Here is a 21,403-nt window from a genome sequence, read left to right on the forward strand (position 1 = left end):
AGAAAAAACTATTATTTAATTATTTGTTGTGCAGCTAGATGTGCAAGTCTTTAATAATATTAACGATAGAATAAAAGCCGAATGAATTTGAAAGGAAACAATATTAGAAATAGTCTCTTGTCATAAAACTAAACAAAAGCTTTAGTTCAAGGTTCTTCATTAATCTCCTCTAGATTTCAGGTATCCTGTTGATTAGTTTAAAGATAACCATTTCGGGAATATTTAAAAATATAATAATGATTATTTTTGAAAGTGTTTTTTATTCAGGAATACATTAAGATAATAATTTTTATCTTTTAAAAATTATTTTTGATATCACCTCATCAAAATAATTCAAAAATATAAAAAAAATAATTTTAAATAATTTTTTATACAACTTCCGTTGAAACACAATACCAAATAAATGATCAACTTCAGGGGTTTAATTGCAATTGCTTTTCAAAGTGTTTTTCACTAAAAAAATACATTAAAATACTATTTTTTTATTTTTAAAAATTATTTTTGACATTATCGCATCAAAATAATTTGAAAACACCAAAAAAAATTAATTCGAAGCAAAGAAAAAAAATAAAAAAAAATCAAATTATTTTAAAGTATTTTTGAAACGTAAAAACAAGCCGGATCTACTACGACTCCTCACGCGCAACAGTGTCATTAGATTATCACCCATTATTGTTTATTGTTGACAAGCTTCGAAGAACAGCTAGTAATGTAAAACACCTATAAGAAAACAATATGAACTGATTTCAAATCATAATTTTTTTTTTAAGGTCGAAGGACTCAATCAATAATCAGTGAACTGCCAGTTGTCATGTAATTTATCAACAAAAATATGATTTCAATATGTATTATCTCCCCAACACAACTTGCCTCAGAGGTCATATCATACTTCTAAATTACTAAAAATATCAGATGATTTCTCTTGCGGCTAATATTAAAATGCTACCAAATCTTGAACAGCGAAGCTGGAAAGATTTGCTGTGAGAATTAGTCAATGGCTCTGTGATTGGTTCATCGGCTGCCCATTAACGCAAGAACTTGCAAAAAACAATTCTCATGACTATTGTTTTTCCTTTACTTGTTCAACTCCAACTGTAAATACTTTACCTGTCATCACAGTTAATTTTATAATTAACAATCCTAGTTCATCTATGCGCACCATATGTAGATAAGAACATGTATGTTTCTGGATCAAATTAATGAATGTTTAGGTGCCGTAAATGTGTTTTGAAGTAGGGGAAAAAATAACTTGGGTTATATACTTAATAACTAGATCAAATAATTTAATTTAATTTTAATTAGATGATAAAAAAGCAAGGATTAATTAAAAAAATAATTATGATAACTTGGGGAAAAAAACTTTTATTGTAAATTTTGAAACTCAATCAACGTAGCCCAACTTATATACCTTATAGTCTTTTTATTTTTATATTTGATAATTTATGAATTTGATATTTTTTTTATTTTCATTAAAAATATTTTGGCTTTGAAATTCTTGTTAGTGAGCTTCTTATAAGATTTCTTTAATGTAACAAACAATGGTGTGTCTCTTTGCTGAAGGGGAGGGGGAGGTAATTAAAATTTAATGGTAGTGCAAAGTATGAAATTACACTTAATATTAGAGCTTTCATGGCATTTACCGTCCATGTTGAAGGTCTGTCTCTAAATGCGGACTCATAAAATATATCAATATAAGCTAAACTCGTGGATATGTATAATATCTATAAAAATTTGGCCTAACTTGATATATCCAATCCGCTTAGATCCAAAAAAATTAAATGAATTGAGTTTATAATTTGAAAAATATTAAAAGTTAGGTTAGATATAATTACATGCCCAAACCCGAACCAACTATATCTATAAAAACTCCTAATTTGGCTTGTGTTTTTAGCACACATGGATCAATAAAATTATGTATTCTCCTCATAATTATAAGTTTGCTTGATCTTTGGAAGTTTTAACTTGTAATAAACCCATAAATTTTACAGGGTTTTAAAATTTTAACAAACCCCACAAGGATTTTAGCTTATAAAAACCTCGTTTATCTTGGCTGTATCATGTGGTTTCAGTGGTCAAAATTTTAGACTTGTAATTTGTAGCTATAAAAATTCTTCCGCCTTGGAGGTATGAAATGGAACCATCCATTTGGCGGCCCAACTACTGGAGTACAGTGTTGTAGGCCTTGGACGCCGCATTTGGACAGGCTATTCAAGGCCTTTTCGAAGAACAAGAAAAAAAGTATTTTTAAAAAAAATGGAGATGCGGGGTATCGATCCCCGTACCTCTCGCATGCTAAGCGAGCGCTCTACCATCTGAGCTACATCCCCAATCTTGAATGCGCTCGCCAAAGGTATGTTAATAACGTTATACTATGATTCACCTTCTGCACAGACATGGAAGGAGTAATGAAAGGATTAAAGCGTTAACATTTTTTTGGGCATAATCATAATCCTAGAGCCCCTGTTTTCATAATAGAATCAGCTTCATTTTCTTCTTGTTTTTTTTTTTTTTAAATATCGTTCAAGTACATATCTTAGCCCTAATCCTTTATAAAGAAAGGATTAGGGCTAAGATTATGATTATCCTTTAGGCCCTCTTCGAATTGTAAGCTCATATAAAATGTGATGGATATTCAAAAACATATTGGACATATCGTAACAGTTATACTTACATGAGTTGATGATGATCAGTGCTGGCACCGGAGCCCCTTCATGATCTTGTTTGATACTGTATGAGATTTCATGAAAAACGGCTATCTTTGGGTTATAGATTATCCCAAATCCTCGTATCCAACGAGGAGAATCATCTCCCTCGATAGCTTTTTTTTGGAAGACATCACTTCTGTTTCAAGAAGATATCGTAAGACCAATCCTTTCCAATTTTTTCAAAGATATTGCTAGGCGTTACCCCATGGATAACGAATCAAGAAATTGAGAGGGAAAGAAACAGAGAGAGTTGAATCGTTCCTCTGTTCTGTAAGAGTCATGATCTGGTGCAGAAAATTTATACAGGCCCACGGCATTATCTCCAACAGTCTAGGCCACCCACCTGCCCTCTTGAGGTTTGCAGGCAACATGAAAATAATCACACAATCCAAAACTTGTCAGCCTGAGATGATAATTAGCCCCACGGGACCAGTTTTTTTCCCACAAAGAATGAATTGTCCTCCTCGTATATATTGATTGATGTAACAACAAAATTGTGGACCTTATGGATGGTTCGAATAATGAGCACTCCACATGTATGGCACTGGAGAGAGGACAGATAGCTGGGGACCATTGAAATTTTCTTCCCCCTTTCCTTGGCACTCCATGAGTGCTTCAATCAATGCGAATATCAATATCAAGTAATCAATTATTAGGGGTATTCAAGAAAAAACTGGGGATGGAAGTTTATGTATTTACTAATGATTTCAAAATTACCATGATTATAAACTAAACAAATCATGAATTCATACTCGCTAGTAGTTTTAATTTGAAGAAGAAGAGTTCAGAAGGGAAGAAAACTATAGTTTAATGGTATGCACTGAAATAACTACACGACTTCGCTGTGATAAACACAGTTTATGAACAGTTTACATGCATACTTTCCTTTTCCAATAGAAAGAGGTGCTTGGTCATCAGAGAACCAGAGCAAACGGGCTACATGAAATAAACAACAAACTCCATACATAACATTAATATCACACAACTATTACATTTATATATATGGAAAAAGCATCTCTTAACCACAGGATTAGTGAAAGAGAAAGGAAAAATGGTTGTCTGTTTTAGTTCCTAGACCAATCTTCTTCCACTGTTATCTTCTACTAGCTCACTTGTATTCCAAAATCATGTTGTTCTCAGGAGCTAACCCAACACAAGCTCTAAGGATGTTCTCAAGCATTGCACGTTGCTTTGACAGTGCATTCACCACTGGTGTGCCTGGTGGAACCTGTTTTTTCCCCATTAGACAGTTAATACAAGTTAGTCATAAGCTCTCAGTGATGAAGACAAGGAGTCTGATGATATTAAGATAATCTGACAAAGCCAAACTGAGTATTAAGGATCAAGTCAAGATTAGTATGATTTGATTTACATCTTGTCACTAAAGTAATTCAACTACTCGTGTCAAACTGAGTACATTGGCATGAACAACATAGATGAAGTACTGGCCTTCTGGCCAGGTAAAAATACAATAACCCCAACTTCCCATTTCCCTTTATTTCATTGAGTCAGTAATTAAATCCCAAAGAACAACCAAGTGGTATGAAAGAGTAGAACTTACAAGAGGAGCCTTTGTGAGGTAACTGAGAATAGTAGCAACTGGGTGGAAAGAGTGAAACTTGCCCTGCATATAGAATCGGTACAAGGTCAATCCACAAATAAGTAAATTAGTTTGCCTAACAAAATCAAACAGGATCAAAAGTTCAGTGCAAGAAAACACACCTCTGCTTCGCCTTTGAGCTGGATCCTTGTGCTAAGTTCTGCAAGAAGAACCAAGTCGAGGATGATTGGTGCAGCCAAGAGGGAGTCTTCACAGGTGTTGTGCAGCACTATAGTGTTTTTCCCACCCATGAATATCTCCGAGGTGTACTCATCCATAGCTCTCTTGCTATCTCCAACATATGGCACATACTATACAAGTAAAATACAAAACAGAAATTAAAAAAGAACAAAAAGAAAAAAAGATAAAGTACTTCAAGAGTAAGAATTGGAAAAGGAGTTGAGAGTGTAACAAAAGTGAGATCAATTACCTTGATTACTACAACATGATCAGGGTGTTCACCAGGCTCATAGAGGATGCCATTGCTAGAGACCATGTCATCAACAAAATTGCTCTTGGAGATTTCCTTAGACCGAAAAGTTTGAGGTGCTGATAGATTCATGCCATCATTGTTTCCCAGATGGTTGTAACTCACTATTGACGTTGGCTGAATCATCACAATCACAAACACCCCGTCAATGTCACCACAATTATTGAAAACACAATTAGGACAAAAAGTCTATGATTCCGCTTTCTTAATGTATTATATACCTTAATACCGGCCCCAACAAGGAAATCAACCAGAACAGATTTCATCTTGGTCTGACCACTCTTAAAGTCATCTCCACCAATCAAACTGTTCCTCTTAATAGCCAAATCAACAAGTCCTGTAGTTATCAAAAACCAAAAAATAAAAATAAAAAATTGAACTTCGACACTTCTTAATAACCAGCAATATTTGGCCTTTGAAACAAATAGTGGGATTTTAAGGTTAAAAACCTGGAACAAAAGTGTTCTGTGGGCTTCCATTTATGAAAGGAATATTTTCATAAATGCAAGCCAGAGCATACAAGGTTGATGGGGATATCTCTGATTCATCCTTCTCCACAGCAGCCAAGAGGTTCTCCATGGTGTCATTCAGCCCCACAACAATATTACTGTACCTCTCTGTGTTGGCAGTCCACAACACAACCACCTTGTCCACCTTGTTTTTCTCCTTGAACTCCCTAGTTAATTATGAAAAGACACGACCACATTGATTACTTTTCCATCCAAGGAACAAAAAACTTTTTTTCCAGTTACAGAACCGGAAAAGTTAACAGTAATTAAAATTAAAATTAAAATGCTACCTAATGTCTTCGATAATTTGCTGGACTTGTTCTTTCTTAGTGCCTTTGATAACATTGTTAGCACGTGAGCCTTGATTGGCAGCAATGAAATCAGGGTCGTAAATTCCAGGGAGTGGCGCCATGGATTCCATGTAGGGCCTCAATTGCTTTTGCAAGTCAATGTCGAATACCTTGGCCCTCGCCATGGCATCTGCTAAGTTCATGTCACTTATGTCCCATCCCCCAAATACAATATCATCTGGGTTCACCTGTATTGTTTTTTAACATTTCAACATCAGAATTTTTTTAGAAAAGTTAGGGTTGATTAACATCTTAGTTGAGAACAATTTATGAATTAACTCAAAATATAATACAAAAAGGGAAGTAATTAAAGGCAGTACGTAATGTTAGACACGTGTATACCATGGGGAGCAGGCTCTTGAATGGAGCATAAATCTCCTCTCCATTGAAGGACCCAACTCTGATACTTGATGCCTGGGTAAGTGAGCCAAAGTAATTGGCTTGTTGCACCTTGTCCTTAGTTGCCCAGGAGATTCCTCTGGAAAATATTCGACACCTCACGTCATAAAATTAATTAAAAATTCCAATAGCAAAGAAACCAACTAAACATCAATCACATAATTTTACCAACCAAAAGGAACCAATTTTACATCCCTGATTTAAAGCAAAACACAAATAAAATACTATAAAAGAAAGAAAGAAGGGAAACTCACTCTCTGTTGGCAATAACACCACCAGTGAGAGTTGAACCATTGTTTCCGCCCCACCCCACAAGCATAACACTGTCAGAAAAAGAAAAAATTAAAACATCATCTCAAGATTTTAAGATTAACCCACAAAGGATGAGCTTCCAATTAAAGAAGATGAGCACAAAAAGAAAGAAGAAAAGAATAGAAAGGAATGGAATATGGGTGCAAACCCTAGTTTAGGGACATGAATATCAGTCTTGAATTCATATTGGACAGTTTTGGGCTTGACAGTCCACTGATAAGAACCGTTCTTGTTCTCATGAACAAGTTCAGTAGTTTCGTAGTTGTACACGGAGTGAATCTCATCTTCAGTGTACTTAACGTTAGGACTCTCAACCTTAAACTTCTCAATAAACATTTTTGCTTTCTTTGCTTGCTAGCTAAATAAAACAATGTGGAATCAAGAATGGAACCCAAGACCGAGATTGCAAAGACAACTACTCTCTTTTATCAGCTTCCCACCCTTTCTTCCTTCCTTGCGTGCTCTGTCAAGAGCCACCCTGAGCGGTGAATAAATAGAGAAACGAGAGACGCGTGTCTGCATGTTAATGGATGTGGGCATAGGCGGACCCCACCTTACCTTCGTTTTCATTTGCCCCTTGGTCTCAACTCTCGAGTGAAGCTAGGCCATGCAAAAATGTGAGAACTGAGAAGAGAGACAGGGGGATTAGACCGCACGTATGAGGGTGGCACGTGCCGGGAGAGAGAGACAAGTGGCTGGCTTTCAACGTGGCATCATCCCATGAGTGCCAGAGTTTCTTTTTTACTTTTTTGTGGGTCCCGAAATAAATAAATAAAAAAAGGAAGGTCCTCGAAGGAAAATGTCGTGAGAAGGTGACTCGTGAAATTCTTGGGGTAAGCGAGGTGAAGTGAAAGGCTGGAAAGGTCCTGTTACTCCTGTATCTATCTACTTGGCCCTTTTCTAGTCGGATTTTGTAGAATATGTTCTTTTTATCACGTGAGTGTAGTTTTGAAATCCAGTCTGGTTTGACGGGTTGATTTGGAACTTGATTGATTCGAGATTGAAACCGGATCGGGTTAAAGAAAAAATAATAATAAAAAAAACTCGGTATGACCCGGCTCACCCAGCAAGTTAACCTGGTGACTCGGTTGACCCGACAAGATCCTTTCAAGACCTGGTTGCAAACCTGTTGACTTTTATTTTTTTTGTTATTTTACTAAAACAATGTCGTTTTAATTTTAAAAAAAAATTAATTCCACCGACCTGATGGCCCGATCAAAACCCAGACCTTAAACCGGACCGGCCATCAAGCCAGGTCTTAAAACTATGCACATGAGGATAGGTGGAATTTCATTCCCTAGATTTATTTGTTTGTTTGAGGGGAAAAAAAAGAGAGGAAGAAAAACAATAACTCTCTAAATTATATTATCAGCTTGTACGCATATTATTTTAATAGTATAAGTTATATTTTAAGTTTATTTTGTGGTTTATTTTATCTTATGTTTTTTAAAAAACAGGACTTTAAAAGTAGAAAATTCATCAATTATTTTAATGTTAATCCCTAAAAGTATAGGGGATTTCATCTATCATTGTAAGACTGTGATGTTAATCCTTAAAAATAAAAGATTCTATTGGTTTCAAAAAAAAATATTGACATTAATCCCTAATAGGAGATTTCGTTGATTTTTTTTAAAAAAAAACACTGACATTAATTTCTAAAATAGAAGATTTCATTGATTTTACAAAACTATTGATGCTAATTCCTAAAATAGGATATTTCAATGATTTTGAAAAAAATTATTGATGTTAATCCCTAAAATAAGAGATAATGTCCGTCTTTGCCAAAATTTGACGCTACTCCCTAAAAGTAGAAGATTTCATCAATTTCAAAAAAAAGTATTGATGTTAGTCCCTAAAAGAAAATTTTGTCAATTTTATAAAAAATATTGACATTAATCACTAAAATTAGAAATTTCATCGATTTTACAAAAATATTGACGTTAATTCCTGAAATAGAAGATTTCATCAAAGAAGCTATTTGCAAAAATAGACGTTGGACCCATATGGATGATGAAAATTAGGCTTTGACCCTACTCTAATGAATACGTCTAAAATAACCCAAAGGACGTTGCTCATACTCATTGGGTCTATGTGTGATCAAGTTAACCCAGCTCAAGTCGACTCTGTACATATTGAAAGTTTAAGAACCAATATGGACAAGGTTGTAAAGTTTAGAAGTTCAATTTTGTCAATTGAGGGCATGATTAAAGCAGAAAAGTGAAGATCAAAGTAAAATTGCAAAAATTAGAAAGCTAGGGATTCAATTAAAGCTTGGAGGGGTTTAATTGACTCAATTGGAGGCTTAATCAAAGGAGAAATCTAGTTTAGGAATTAATTTGGCAAAAATTGAAATAATTAATTGTCCAAGGATCATAATGCAAAAGTTGCTGAACATGGAGGGGGTGAAATTGACTTGATTAAGGGTAAAATTGAAAGAAATCCAACGTTTAAGGATCAATCAAAGACCAAATTGAAATATTTTGAGACCAATAACCACTTTATACAAGGCACTAAAGTCCAAGGATCCAATGAAAAAAGGCCACGGGTGAAACTAAAAGGATTTCTAAAGATTAGAGTCAATTGAGGGTTCAATTACAAAATTTCAAAGATTAAGGGCAAAAATCAAATTCGAAAAAGTTTAACCCTAATTGTTTTAGGGTTAACAAAACAACAATGTTTCATATAAAATGAAATGATGCATTTTAGCTAAAAATATGTGTTTTGCATGAAATAATATCATTTTGATGGTTTTCACAAAAAAAAATACAAACCAGATAAAATGTCGTCTAGCACAATTTATTATTTTCAAGCTTCTCCCCAAAAAGGTTGGTTCAATTACCACCTTTTAGCCTTTGATTCATTCTTATCTCTTCATCAATCAAATAAAAAATACATCAAATCAGTGGGCTATAATCATCCTCGATGGATATCAATGGTTGGTGGTCATTTTCTTTACCCCCAAGAATCTCTAAATAACCAAACAAAATATCTCGCTAGCTATCCAAAACACCAAAAACAACCTAGTTCACTCTTTATGCTAGCTCTCAAAACAAGAAAAAAAAGGGACACCTTTAGATGCCACCAATGGTGTTGATCCCCTCCAAGGAATGAACGGTTGAGATCCCTCCGGATTATGACCTTTAGAACCTTTTCTTTTCTCCAATAAAACCTAACAAAACACCTTACCCAATGGAGAGGACACCGAGCCAAAAACCCTACCTTAAAAAAATCATAAATTTGATATACAAGCTTTTTTGATGTTTTTTTCACATAAAAAAAACTTTGAGTGTAAATGAGAAACTTAATAATAACTAAAAGCATAACTGGAAATATTGAAAGACAAATGTAGATTAAGATATTTGATCTTGAAAAATTAAACATTATTTGCTTGTATTTACTGAATTTATTAATTAAAATTATTTTTTTATTAAATCGAATGATAATAGAAATAAACACACTAGAAAAAAATTGAATAAGATAAAATATAAAAAAATTATACAAGGCTTCACATATTACAAATATTATCTGAAAATAAGTTTTTTTGAAAAATAAATTTAAAATATAAAAACATTTATAGATGAATCAAAATAATATCATAAAAAATTAAATACATCCACTTTTTTTTTTAAAAAAAATCTTTATTTAAAACTGGCTAAACAAGCAAAATAAAAATTATAAAGAAGGGATATTAATTGAAACATAAATAAAAAAATATTAAAAAGGATATCAAATAAAATAAAAATAAAAAACATAATAAAAATTTAATGTTGAATGATTAGAAACATTATCTAAAAATAAATATTTTTTATTTTAAAAATTAAAGTTCATCTATATAAAATAAAAAATGAGGGTGAAAATTAAAATAAAAAACAAATGAAAGGGCAGCGAAATTTTTTGTATGGAGGGTTAAATTGAAAAGAAAAATAACTTTAACAAAAAGAGAAAAAATCAAAAGAATAAGGACTGAATTGTAAAAACATTACACCATAAACTTTAATTGAAGGATGAAATTGAAAACTTATAAAATTTATACAAAAAGATCAAGGAAAAAAAATTAGAAATCAAAAGAATAAGAACTATATTGAAAAAATTATATATAACAAATTATAATTGAAAGACTAAATTGAAATCAAACAAAATTTTTATAAATCGATTATTAAAAAAATAAAAATCAAAACAACGTAGCTTGAAATGGGCTTTAAGTAAATAAGTTGTTGAGTCTTTCCATCAGATCCTGTCCAGTTTAATAATAACCATGGATAAAATACAGAAATATAAAAATATATATACTAGAACAAATAGCATAAAAATATTCATTAGAACACAAAAGGCCAAAACATATACACCAATAAGATCAAATTGAAGGCTATGGATGTAAACGATAAAAAGGTTAGGATCATGTGATATCCAAAAGACAAGACCCCTCCATCTTGTTTTTTTCTAGGAAAATTAAACCTAAGTAGCTAATTTCCAGCATTGTTTTGGATAAGAGTTTTAAAAAAATAAAAAGGAGGTTGCATCTTAACTGAATTTGACTAAGTTAATATTTATTTATTTTAAAAAATCAGTTCTAGATACAAATCATATAGCTATTATTGATCGAGCTCTATTATTGATCGACGACCAGTGAATTGGTTTGTGGTAGATGTGAGCACGGTAAGCATGAGTGGCCACTATCAGCAAAAAGCACCAAGAAAAACCCATGTTAGTGAGACCCCACGTTCTTGCAGGTTAAATTAATGGCCACATTGCATTCCTTTAGACTAGGCTTTGGCTTTCTTCTTGTTCTTTCATGGTAGTGCAAGAAAATTCTTGTGGTTCATGCAGGTAATATGTCCCTTTCTTTCGATAGGGTATACCTGCTGTAAAAGGGCGGTGTGAAAACGACCATGATCACATGAGAGATTTTGTTGTTTTCACTTTCCTGGGAAAAGTGTTCATCAGCTACTGTCTCTGCTTTCCATTTGATACATGATTGCCCTCGAGAGTCCAGACACTTCCTTGCTTGAAAGACTAGTTTTCACATCAAACACTTGCGTATGTGCACCCTCCAAGGCAGGATGGTTCTTCTTTCGCTCCCTGTATCTTAGAGAATCTCAACTGAGGCAAATATATATGAAGTAGATAAATAAGGTTTCGTTTCATGTGTTCTATCAAATTGATTTTGATTTTTCTCGTCTTTTGAATTAATAAAAGTAATAAAACTATTGAACATGTTTAATCCATGGTTGGAAAGGATTTAGTATCAGCATGCTAAAACTAGTATGAGAAATATATGGGCTACTAAAATAAAGAATATAACATAAAAAAAAAAAAAAAAGAGTGTGGCTGCTCTTGGACCAACAGTGTCCATTGAATTGCTGATTTACTCGACCACCAATTATTCAAGGTCATGAGTATGACACTGAAAATTGTCATGGTGATTGCACTATCAAGGCGGATGCATATTTGAATGTTTTGGTTTTGATTGAAGTTCACATGATGCATATCACAAATTCCTGCCCTATTTCGCTTCCACGAAATATATAGGCAATTCAACAGCAAAAGATGTTCATTTTCCGAATACAAATGATTTGGTGCTTTTTTTCTAGATGTAAAAAATGGTACATGTGTTATTAACGTTGTTTAAATGAAAAATATTTCATTTGATAAAAAATATTATGGTTGTCAGAATGTGACTATCAACTCAGAATATATAATTTTTCTAGATGTAAATTTTTTTTTCCTCATGGGTTCTTAATTTGATAAAAAAAATTTAAATGAATTAAAATAACCATAGACTATCAACACCAAGATCCTTTATTATGGTTGTCAGAATGTGACTAATCAATAATTTTCTTTCTTGTATGTCATTTTTTAATGAGTTTTTTTTTTCAACCTAAAAATTGAAAAATCAACAAAATAAACTTTTGAATTAAAATAACTTTTTGTGTTGATTTTAGATTGGCCATGTGCTTCCCCTGTTTTTTTTTTTTTCTTTTATCTTTTTCTATTATAAATCTCACCAATAACTCATTAAATTGGTAAAAAAAGATTTAATTGAAAAAAAATCAACAAACTGAATTTGATTTTGTCAAATCAAGCATCAACCGAGCGTTGCGTTTGTTTCTTAACATCGCAAGGACCCCATACCAAAATAAATCATCGAATCCACCAGTAGGTCAACATAATTTAAAAGGATTAAATTGAAGAAAAAAAATCAGATGACAAAAAATAATATGGAAGGATTCAATTGAGAATAAATCAACAAAATTGACTTTGATTTTGCCAAATCGAGCATCTATAGATCATCAAATTTGTTTCCCGACACCGCAAGGACCCTATACTTAGCCAATCAAAACAAATCACCAAGCCCAACTCTAAATTAACCTAATATATAAAAGGGTCAAATTGAAAAAATAAAAGTCAAGTGACAAAAAAAAAAACACTTGAGGTGGTTCATTGTTCATATGAATAGTGTTTCCACCCCAAGAGTTTTAATTGTATTGATAATGTATACTAGTTATGTGACCCACACTTTACTCGGGTCAAGTATGTTTTTCAATAAAAAAAAAATTAATATAGAGGCTTTTCCATTGTGTTTTGGATATAAAAAAAAATTCTAATCATAAATCAAAATGCTTGTAAATATATCTAATTAAATAAATCGATATTTAATTAAAAGATAACTAAAATTAAGATATTTGATTTCATAAAAAATTAAATGTGAAAGAAAAATGAAAAAAAAAGCATAAATATCAATCTCTAAAATATTAAATATTAAGAATAAAATTAAAATAGAAAGAACTGCAATTCCTACCATGCTTCATTTTTGTTTTGTTTTTGCCCACTTCTTCACAAATTTTGGTTTCAGTGGTACCGTGTGAAATCGAATTTTGATCATGTTTTGTTTGTGGCAATGATAGGATATATACAGTGCCTGTCAAGGTTTTGTTGCATGAAACACATTTTGATCTCAATTATTTTATACTCTGTGGTTCAATTTTCCGACGGCCCTACACGGGCAAAACTCCATTATCCTCCATTTATTTTAGGAATGGTTTTTTGTTATGGTCATGTAGAACATAAACTCAAGATTCACTCTCTCTATGCTATGAGTATATTCTCTCAAGAATTCGAGCAACGCTATTTCATCTAAAAATCCATCTTGAACAAGCTCTTTGAATAATATCCAATTATTTGACTGTTCTTGCCCATCAATTAAATCCATTTCATCAATATTTGATGTCTAGCAAGGCCCTTTCTCTTTTAGGATCAATCTTCGAGTCCTTAAATTCCCTTCAAGCTGTCTACTAATTTTGAACATTAGTCATCAAAACAAATTTAAGTTTACATGGTAGATTCGGTGAGTCTTCACAGATATGGAATGCTCTGGTTCTTTGTCCATGATCATAACCTTCTTACGTTGTTAGAGCAGACAACCAAGCGAGCTTTCAGGAGATTGAAGCACGTGATATGCAATCAAAGAGTTTGGTAAGCATCACTTTTAAACATATTTCCCCATCATCGATCGCTCACTCCATGAAAGAATAGACTAGATAGCTCGCTTTTAAGACTTTGATTCAACCTGGAAAAGAAAAGATAAAAAAAGGGGTTAAAAAAGAATAGCATATCAACGTCAAAGATTGAACGTTTATGTGGAAATTTTGATTAAACCTTGTTTACGTTTTCACGTGTACCGTTCTGTCGCTAACATATGATTTGCCATGTTACTGTCGCCTTGAATTGTCCAAGCGGCTGCTAGGACTTGGAGGCTATAGAGATTGAGTTGTAATTCTCCTCATCCTGCTTCCTGTACATGTCATTCACTCTCTGCCATTGGACATTCATACGATAATCTTGGACCAATTTGATTTCGCCTATAAAATCATACTTATCAACAAGGATTTGTATTGAATCTTCAGGAAAGAAAATGCATGGAATAATTTGATATGGATACATCAATTAAGATATGACTTGTTTACTTTATTTAAAGATAAATTTAGTTTTGTTATATAATTAAAAAAGCTAATTATATAATCCAACGTATGTATATTCTGCTTATTCGCAAATCTTATTGATGACTTCAAAAATAATTTCAGGCTATATATATACATGCTTTTATTCTGATAGAAAAAAAATTTAAAACTTTTCCCAAAAATAAAACAACTATATATTATTTCTTAGGATTATATATTTAGCTGAGAGGTTGGCGTTGGTGATAAAGATGTGAGAAAAGGAGTGGGTGAGGAAAAAAGCTTTGGTACGTAGATAAAAATAAATAGTTATTAAAAAAGTCGAAAGCATTCAATTAAACGAGCTGTTTTGCATTAAAATTATATATAAAAATGATATTATGTATTGAATGAAATTTGTATCTAATATAATAAAACTTTATGGTTTTGAAAAACAAGAAAAACTTCGAGACAAATTAAGCTTTTCTGAAACAGAACCTTTAACTCTCTCTCTCTCTCTTTTTAATAACAAAGCAATTAAGTTTAAAAGCTCTAGATTAGCTTGTGAAATGAATGTTCGGAATTTTGGTTAAGAGGGTGTTTGAGAGTGTGATAGTGATTACGGTTTAAAATATTTTTTATTTTTTAAAATTTATTTTTGATATTAACACATCAAAATAATCTAAAAATACTAAAAAATATTAATTTTTTTTAAAAAAATCTCAAATATTTTAAAAATACTTTTGAAATATAAAAATAAACACACTTGTGATTAATGTGTGTTTGTATACTTATAAAGTGTGCCAACTTTTATATGGTCCAGAGTGAAAGAGTGAGAATTAATTACTTGTTTTAGAGAAAATTATGTGAGATAATAACCTTTAATAATGATGAGTAATTACATTGTTAATTGTAAAATAACATGGTCAGTTGGGTCGGGTTCTAGGCATAAACATGCTTAATCACCATCCTGTGTATCTTGTTATGACAATAGGTCATGTAAACATTAAAAACAAAATACTAATCACACAGAGGGCTGGGAGGTAGGAAAGAACCCAAGTAGTTGGGTTAGGGCACGGACATTCTGAACCCATTGACCCAAGACTACGCCCAGACCCAATGAGACAAGTCTTGTCCGAGCATAGAAGACAGATCATGGTGTATGGCCATGAACCATGGGCAATAAAGCTTGTGGGTCATGTCTCTTAGTCTGAGCACATGGATGGTGGGAACCCTGAGACCAAATCTAGACACAAGTTTGGTGAGTTGGGCTCAGGGGTGTCTAACCCTGAACCCTCCTCCTGTTATAAAAAAGAAAAAAAAGTGACAGAATGTAAAGTATACAGAGCCCGCCACAACCTCTTCTCTGTTCGGACGTGACGAGGACTTCTCAATGCCAATAATTAAATATTAAACACCCCCCAAGTGTCTTCATATTAACAACATCCATACTTTGTCCTGACCACATTAATCCATCTCATAAACTTTGTTTTCATTTAGGGGTGCTTGACTTCATAGAGTTCCTCCTTTCATAAAGATTCTATGGACCTCCATTTCCGTCCTTTTTTTCATTTATGCATGCTTGCTACCAGGTGAGTATGAATATACAAGGCCAAGGCATAATCAATGAGTCAATCTTCAAGAAGCTGGCGGGATTGACCATCGTTTGATTTGTCTTTTATACCTGGATTATTAATTGGTTCAATCTCATCCGGTAACAACTAGGATACTTCCTGATTACATTGCATCAAAATAATAATAATAATATTTACAGCACATAAAAAAGTTTAATAAATCAAACTTGAAAAATCTCAACTTGACTTTTGTCTGGTCAAAGTTTTAAATTAAATCATGTAGAATTTTTTTTAACGTGTCATTGTTGATTTGGTAGATTTAAAGAAAAAAACAATCAAGGAACAAAAAAAAAATAGCTTAAGTTAACTCAAGTTAAACTTTTAAACTTTTGACCCGAGTTATAAATTCCACTGGGATCAACTTATTTATTTTTATTTTGTTTTATTATATGCTAAAAAATATATATGAAAATCCATTCAAAATCAACCAAATATTGAAAAATATACGATGAAAAAATTCAATAAAAATCCAACATTGAATGATGAAATTTTTTTATAAAAAAAAACCCTAAAGGGCAAAAAAACAAAGCTCAAACGCACGGGTCTATGCCCTGTCTAGTTTTTATTTTTATTTTTTTAAACAAGCGGTCATCCATCCCTATCTTTTGTTGGAAAAAAAAGGTTGCCTACTTCTGTATAGAATTAATTTAGCTACCACTGTGGTTGCTAGAAATTCGAGGGATGGGTTTTTTGGGTTAAAAACCATTTTCACCTGAAAAACACATTATAGAGCTCATACAAACCACCCTAAACCATCTAACAACCTCAAAATTACCTAAAAACAAAAATCAACCTAATCAAAAAGATCAAAATGAAACATGACCTTCTTTTCAAAGCATGTTTATAAACAAAACTCATGATAATCGAACTTTTCTTATCCAATGAAACTCTTTAACACATGAAAGATGATTTTCGTCACCGTAAAGTGATCAAATCAATCACCTTTTCTTTCCTTGTTATTTTCAAGCAAGTATTTCTCTCATCTCTCTAATTCAATGATTGAATAACGGAAAAGATGAATTTTTGGACTAAAATAAAAAATTATCACTAATCTGGGATTAACTATATATTTTCTATATTTCTTACATTTTAGTCTGTTATCTTTCAATTTTGTATTTTTACCTTAATTTCAAGCCTAATTTATTCTAATTAGGCTACATAAGGGTTTGATTGGGAAAAAAAGTATATAAAAAAAAGGAGTATATAAATTAAAATAGTAAATCCAACCCAATATCTATCTTAGTTGTTTTGTTAATTATTGTGCACGTGTACAGTTGATTTCTGAAGTACTAGAGAGTAGAGGAGAGAGAGTTATTGTTCTTTTCGATTGAAATAAAGGAAGAAGGTGCATTGAAGATGGTTAATTACCTAAATTATATGGGAGAATACATGACACCAGAACTTGGCCGGCAGAGAAGAGAAATTAGTTGTAATCCACCCAATACGCGGTAAGAAATTCAAATGAATACGAAATCGGCTGCTATTAAGCAAAGTGACAAACAAAAACCACTTCAACTCTTCAAGCAACTTGCAAATACTTTAGATTTTAAGGTATTTTGTTCTCTTTCTCTCTTTTTATATGCATGTAGCAACGATAATGAAACAAAAAAAAGACAAAGAATATAACACTTTAACCTGGTCCAGCATATGATATATATTAAATTAATTATTCAATGGCGCCTGTCTGTTTTTTTTTTTCTTCCTTCCCTTTCCTTTTTTCTTTTGTGCAAGAGGCCCTGGATCATTGTAAGCAGTAACGTGCTAATAACCTCTAAATTTATCTTTAGTTTTCTGAAGTTAGCCAAGAGCTAGGGATATTGCACATCTAGTTGTACGGGTTTCTGATTCTGAACAAGTAATTACATATACTGATACATACACAGCCACAGGTTTCAGTTTTTTCGGCTTCATATATATTTTTCTTATATATGGTTCGTAATTACTGGAGACTGGAAGAACCCAGTTGTTACTTTGACCACTTGCAGAAAAGCATAGAAATTAACTTTGCCTCTTGCTTTGCGTCTATGTTTTTTTGTTTTTTTTTTTTAAAAAAAAGATTAATGAACCCACGTATAACTTGGGATCTTCACTGTCATTAACATTTATAATATTCATGCAAAATATTGTCGATCGTTCTTGTTATTTATTGTTGTTAATGGTCGTGTTGAATTATTCGTCCAAGGAATCTGCTAGCTTTACAGGACAAATAATTAAACGCACGTACATAGTTAATTAAGATCATTCAATTTTTTTTTCTTCAGAAAAGTAAAGACAAAAAAATATGATTATATATATAGAGAGAGAGAAGGTAGGCAGGTCCAGTAATAAGAACAATGACTCCATGCCAAGATTATATTCAACGGCTTTCTACTATATTTCAAAACGTGGAAATATTACCTAGTTTCGAACAGATATAAATATATTTGATTAGTATGCATAGATGCAAACTAGCATATACATAAGGACTTTATTTCTTCCACTCATAGTTTACACTCTTTCTCTGATCTTTAATTCTTTCTCTCTCAGCCTCCAGTATTCATATATGGAGATGTTCTTGCAAGTAAATCTCAATACAGCAAGTAAGTTTCCTATTGATATGGTTCAGAAAACAAGGTCAAGGCAAAAATCCTATAAGCACAAGACAAACTTGTGCAAGAATGAAGTAGCATTTCGGAAAAAGATAAACTTTTATGAAGTTCTTTCTCTTGGATCACATAATGCAGGGTTTGATGAGATCAAGAAAGCTTATAGAAGCATGGCTCTACAATACCACCCAGATGTATGTACTCCATCAGCAAGAGAAGAGTCCACAAAGAGGTTTGTTGAGCTTCAAAAGGCTTATGAGACATTGTCTGACCCGGTTTCTCGTCGAATGCATGATTACGAGTTGGGCTTGGTTAATTCTGGAGGATTTGCGTTTGAAGGGCTGCCGTTGGAGGATAGGAAGAACAGGTTTCCAAGGGAAGTGTGGGAAAGGCAACTGCATGGATTGCAGCAACGATCATATGCCCGAATGGAGAGGAGGAACAATAAATACATGCAAAGTTAGATAATTTGATTACTGCTAATTATTTTAGTATTCTTATTGTAAGTTGTTGATTGTTCTGTAACAAGAACCTGTATAAGAATTTTCTCTGATGCCGAACCCAAATCATAAGCTAAGTCTATTTCAATTCTTTTTCCAAACTCTATTCAGCTTTTCAATATTTACAGCTGCTTGTTATCCAAAAAAGGGGGTTTCTATACCTCCTTCACTCATCTCGGATTGGAAAATCAATATCTTTAAGAATTATCACAACTTATTAATCAAGTGGATTGATTTATGGGAAATATTACCACATAGTAAGTGTATTGATTTATGAAATCACTATGCATATAATGTAATAAGCTATATGTCCATCCATAAAAGGTAAGTAACATCCTTAATCCCCCCCCTGTCTGAAAAAGTCTTAGGTTCGAGCATGCATGTTCTATGTAAAAGAAAAACAAAACAGGTTTAGAAACTTTATTAACACTTCACAAAAACATATATTTTTGCAACTAGTGAATTGTGGATCATTTAGATATTAAATATTGTTATTAAGCATAAAGAGTATATATAATTATCACATCAATTATATTGCATGATAATTTTGTATATTTAATTAATTCGTCTATATAATAGTGCTTCTATTTATTTAGTTAAATGATGCTTTAACATATATGATATCAAAAGTTTTTTTAATATAGCAGTCAGGAATTTGAATACTTGATATTTTTGCTATTGAATTTGTAGCCTTCAAAACTTTGAAAAATCCAAAGTCCGCTTCAAAATTTTGATTTAATTTTTAATATTATTAATGTAGCCACCTAAAATTCTTCTTGTTTCAATTACTGATTCCACACATATTATTTTGGCATAATTTCATCTTGAAGATGATTTCAATCCATCTAAGCCGGCCTCCTCAAAATTAACTTGAAGGTCAAATATTCTTCTCTTGATAATTAATGAGGCAATTAGAGATCAACATACTTCAGCCAGTGAGAGCCATCGGAACTCATAAAAAGCTCTCGTCTCTATTAGCTAATTAATATTGAAAAATTATTAAACAATGGAATTTCGTTTTGGTTCAAGTAGTTATAAATACCATAGAATTCGTAATTTTTGTAAGTGAAACAATTCCGATCATTTTTTTTTAATTTAATTGCATCCTTTATCTATACTTACACAATTCTCACAACCATTTGATTTTTGCTGTGTAATTAGGTGGTCTCTTCAGGAGAGATGTTAACTTTACGAGAGAGAGCTTATTCTGATGCTATGCCTCCTCATGCCTAAATCTACAGTTGACGATACGGGCCATTTTGATATCATTGTAGAAAACTCATTCCTCAGTCTTTTATTGCTTGATAGGCTATTCTTAAATGGGTCGTTTATTGGGCCCGGCTTGAGTTACATGCCCTGATCAATATATCGGACTCGTATATTTTACCAATGCTCTCTTGTTTTCTTTCTCTGAAAAATATAACTCACATATTTTTTTTAATTATTTAGATATATTAATATTAAAAATAATTTTTAAAAAATAAAAAATATTATTTTAATGAATTTTCAAGTAAAAAATATTTTAAAAAGCAACCACTATATTATACTAACACCTACTAGAACTTTTTTTTAATAAGCAAATGCAATTTACAATTCTGCTAAAGCAGTTTTTATTTTAAGCATTGAAATTAATTAACAGGTGCAGGCACCAAAAAAAAAACCGGCAGCCTGATTTGGCTCCTATTTAAGGTTGTCATCACAGCCAATCAGTATTTTATAAGTTAGTGGGAATAATAGTATGTACACAAACTTAATTTATTTTTTTGTTAAGTGAGAGGAAAATAAAAGAAATTTATGATGGCCAAATTATTAGAGATTTATCTCACTTGAAAAAAAAATTAAGCTTCCGAATAGACAAAATAACAAACCTTACATATTAATTTTGAATAAACAGTTACTATTAATTTAAAGTTTATAGTATCTATGTTTAATTCAATTATTTATAGATTAATATACGATCAATTTATATAGAAATTTAATATAAAAAAACTGTTTAAAATAAATCATTTATCGCTATATAATTAATTAATTAGTCCCTAACATGCCACCATATGTTAAAAACGATTAGCTTTTCGCAATATGGAACCAATTTTAAGTTGAATCTAATTGTGGGGAAAATAAATAGAACAATGATTAATCCCTTCATTTAAATTTGCTGTTATTACATATTACTATTATTGAACACTTATTACTTCATTATATATATATATATATATATATATATATATATATATGGTGGCTGGCTGGCTGCATCATCATATTGAAAGATCATTATACAGAAATTAAAGTTTAACTGTTAAGCAGAGGCACATAAATATCTGATATTAACGTAAGAACTGCTGCCTTAAAAAGCAGGCAAAGATGGAGAGAAGCGCGTGGAAGTTT

The 21,403-nt window shown here is 32.0% G+C and overlaps 2 protein-coding genes and 1 non-coding gene across 3 annotated transcripts; 1 reads left to right on the forward strand and 2 right to left on the reverse strand.

Moving 5' to 3' along the window:
• Window positions 1–2,254: 2,254 nt before the first annotated feature.
• On the reverse strand, window positions 2,255–2,327 carry TRNAA-AGC (transfer RNA alanine (anticodon AGC)). The gene has a single exon. It is a non-coding gene; the product is annotated as a tRNA-Ala (tRNA).
• Window positions 2,328–3,488: 1,161 nt separating this feature from the next.
• Window positions 3,489–6,839, reverse strand: LOC7477098 (inositol-3-phosphate synthase). The gene is made up of 10 exons (XM_002307071.4): window positions 6,514–6,839; window positions 6,308–6,376; window positions 5,997–6,132; window positions 5,595–5,842; window positions 5,245–5,471; window positions 5,017–5,132; window positions 4,736–4,912; window positions 4,428–4,616; window positions 4,267–4,329; window positions 3,489–3,933 (listed from the first exon to the last, which is right to left on the reverse strand). Exons 1-10 carry the CDS (start codon window positions 6,699–6,701, stop codon window positions 3,814–3,816), a joined length of 1,533 nt encoding a protein of 510 aa, XP_002307107.4. The 5' UTR covers window positions 6,702–6,839; the 3' UTR covers window positions 3,489–3,813.
• An 11,544-nt stretch (window positions 6,840–18,383) lies between these two features.
• LOC7471528 (chaperone protein dnaJ 20, chloroplastic) lies at window positions 18,384–19,111 on the forward strand. The gene has a single exon (XM_024600451.2). It carries the CDS (start codon window positions 18,476–18,478, stop codon window positions 18,980–18,982), a length of 507 nt encoding a protein of 168 aa, XP_024456219.1. The 5' UTR covers window positions 18,384–18,475; the 3' UTR covers window positions 18,983–19,111.
• The last annotated feature ends 2,292 nt before the right edge of the window (window positions 19,112–21,403 follow it).

Source organism: Populus trichocarpa, chromosome 5 (genome assembly GCF_000002775.5).
Source record: "Populus trichocarpa isolate Nisqually-1 chromosome 5, P.trichocarpa_v4.1, whole genome shotgun sequence".
NCBI classification, from domain to species: domain Eukaryota; kingdom Viridiplantae; phylum Streptophyta; class Magnoliopsida; order Malpighiales; family Salicaceae; genus Populus; species Populus trichocarpa.

Coding starts and splice junctions, on each gene's coding strand:
- LOC7477098 (XM_002307071.4), bottom strand. CDS start 6,701: ATGTTTATTGAGAAGTTTAAGGTTGAGAGTCCTAACGTTAAGTACACT. Junction 5,133..5,244: donor ACAGAACACTTTTGTTCCAG/GTTTTTAACCTT, acceptor TGATAACTACAG/GACTTGTTGATTTGGCTATT. Junction 4,617..4,735: donor ATCATGTTGTAGTAATCAAG/GTAATTGATCTC, acceptor TTACTTGTATAG/TATGTGCCATATGTTGGAGA.
- LOC7471528 (XM_024600451.2), top strand. CDS start 18,476: ATGGAGATGTTCTTGCAAGTAAATCTCAATACAGCAAGTAAGTTTCCT.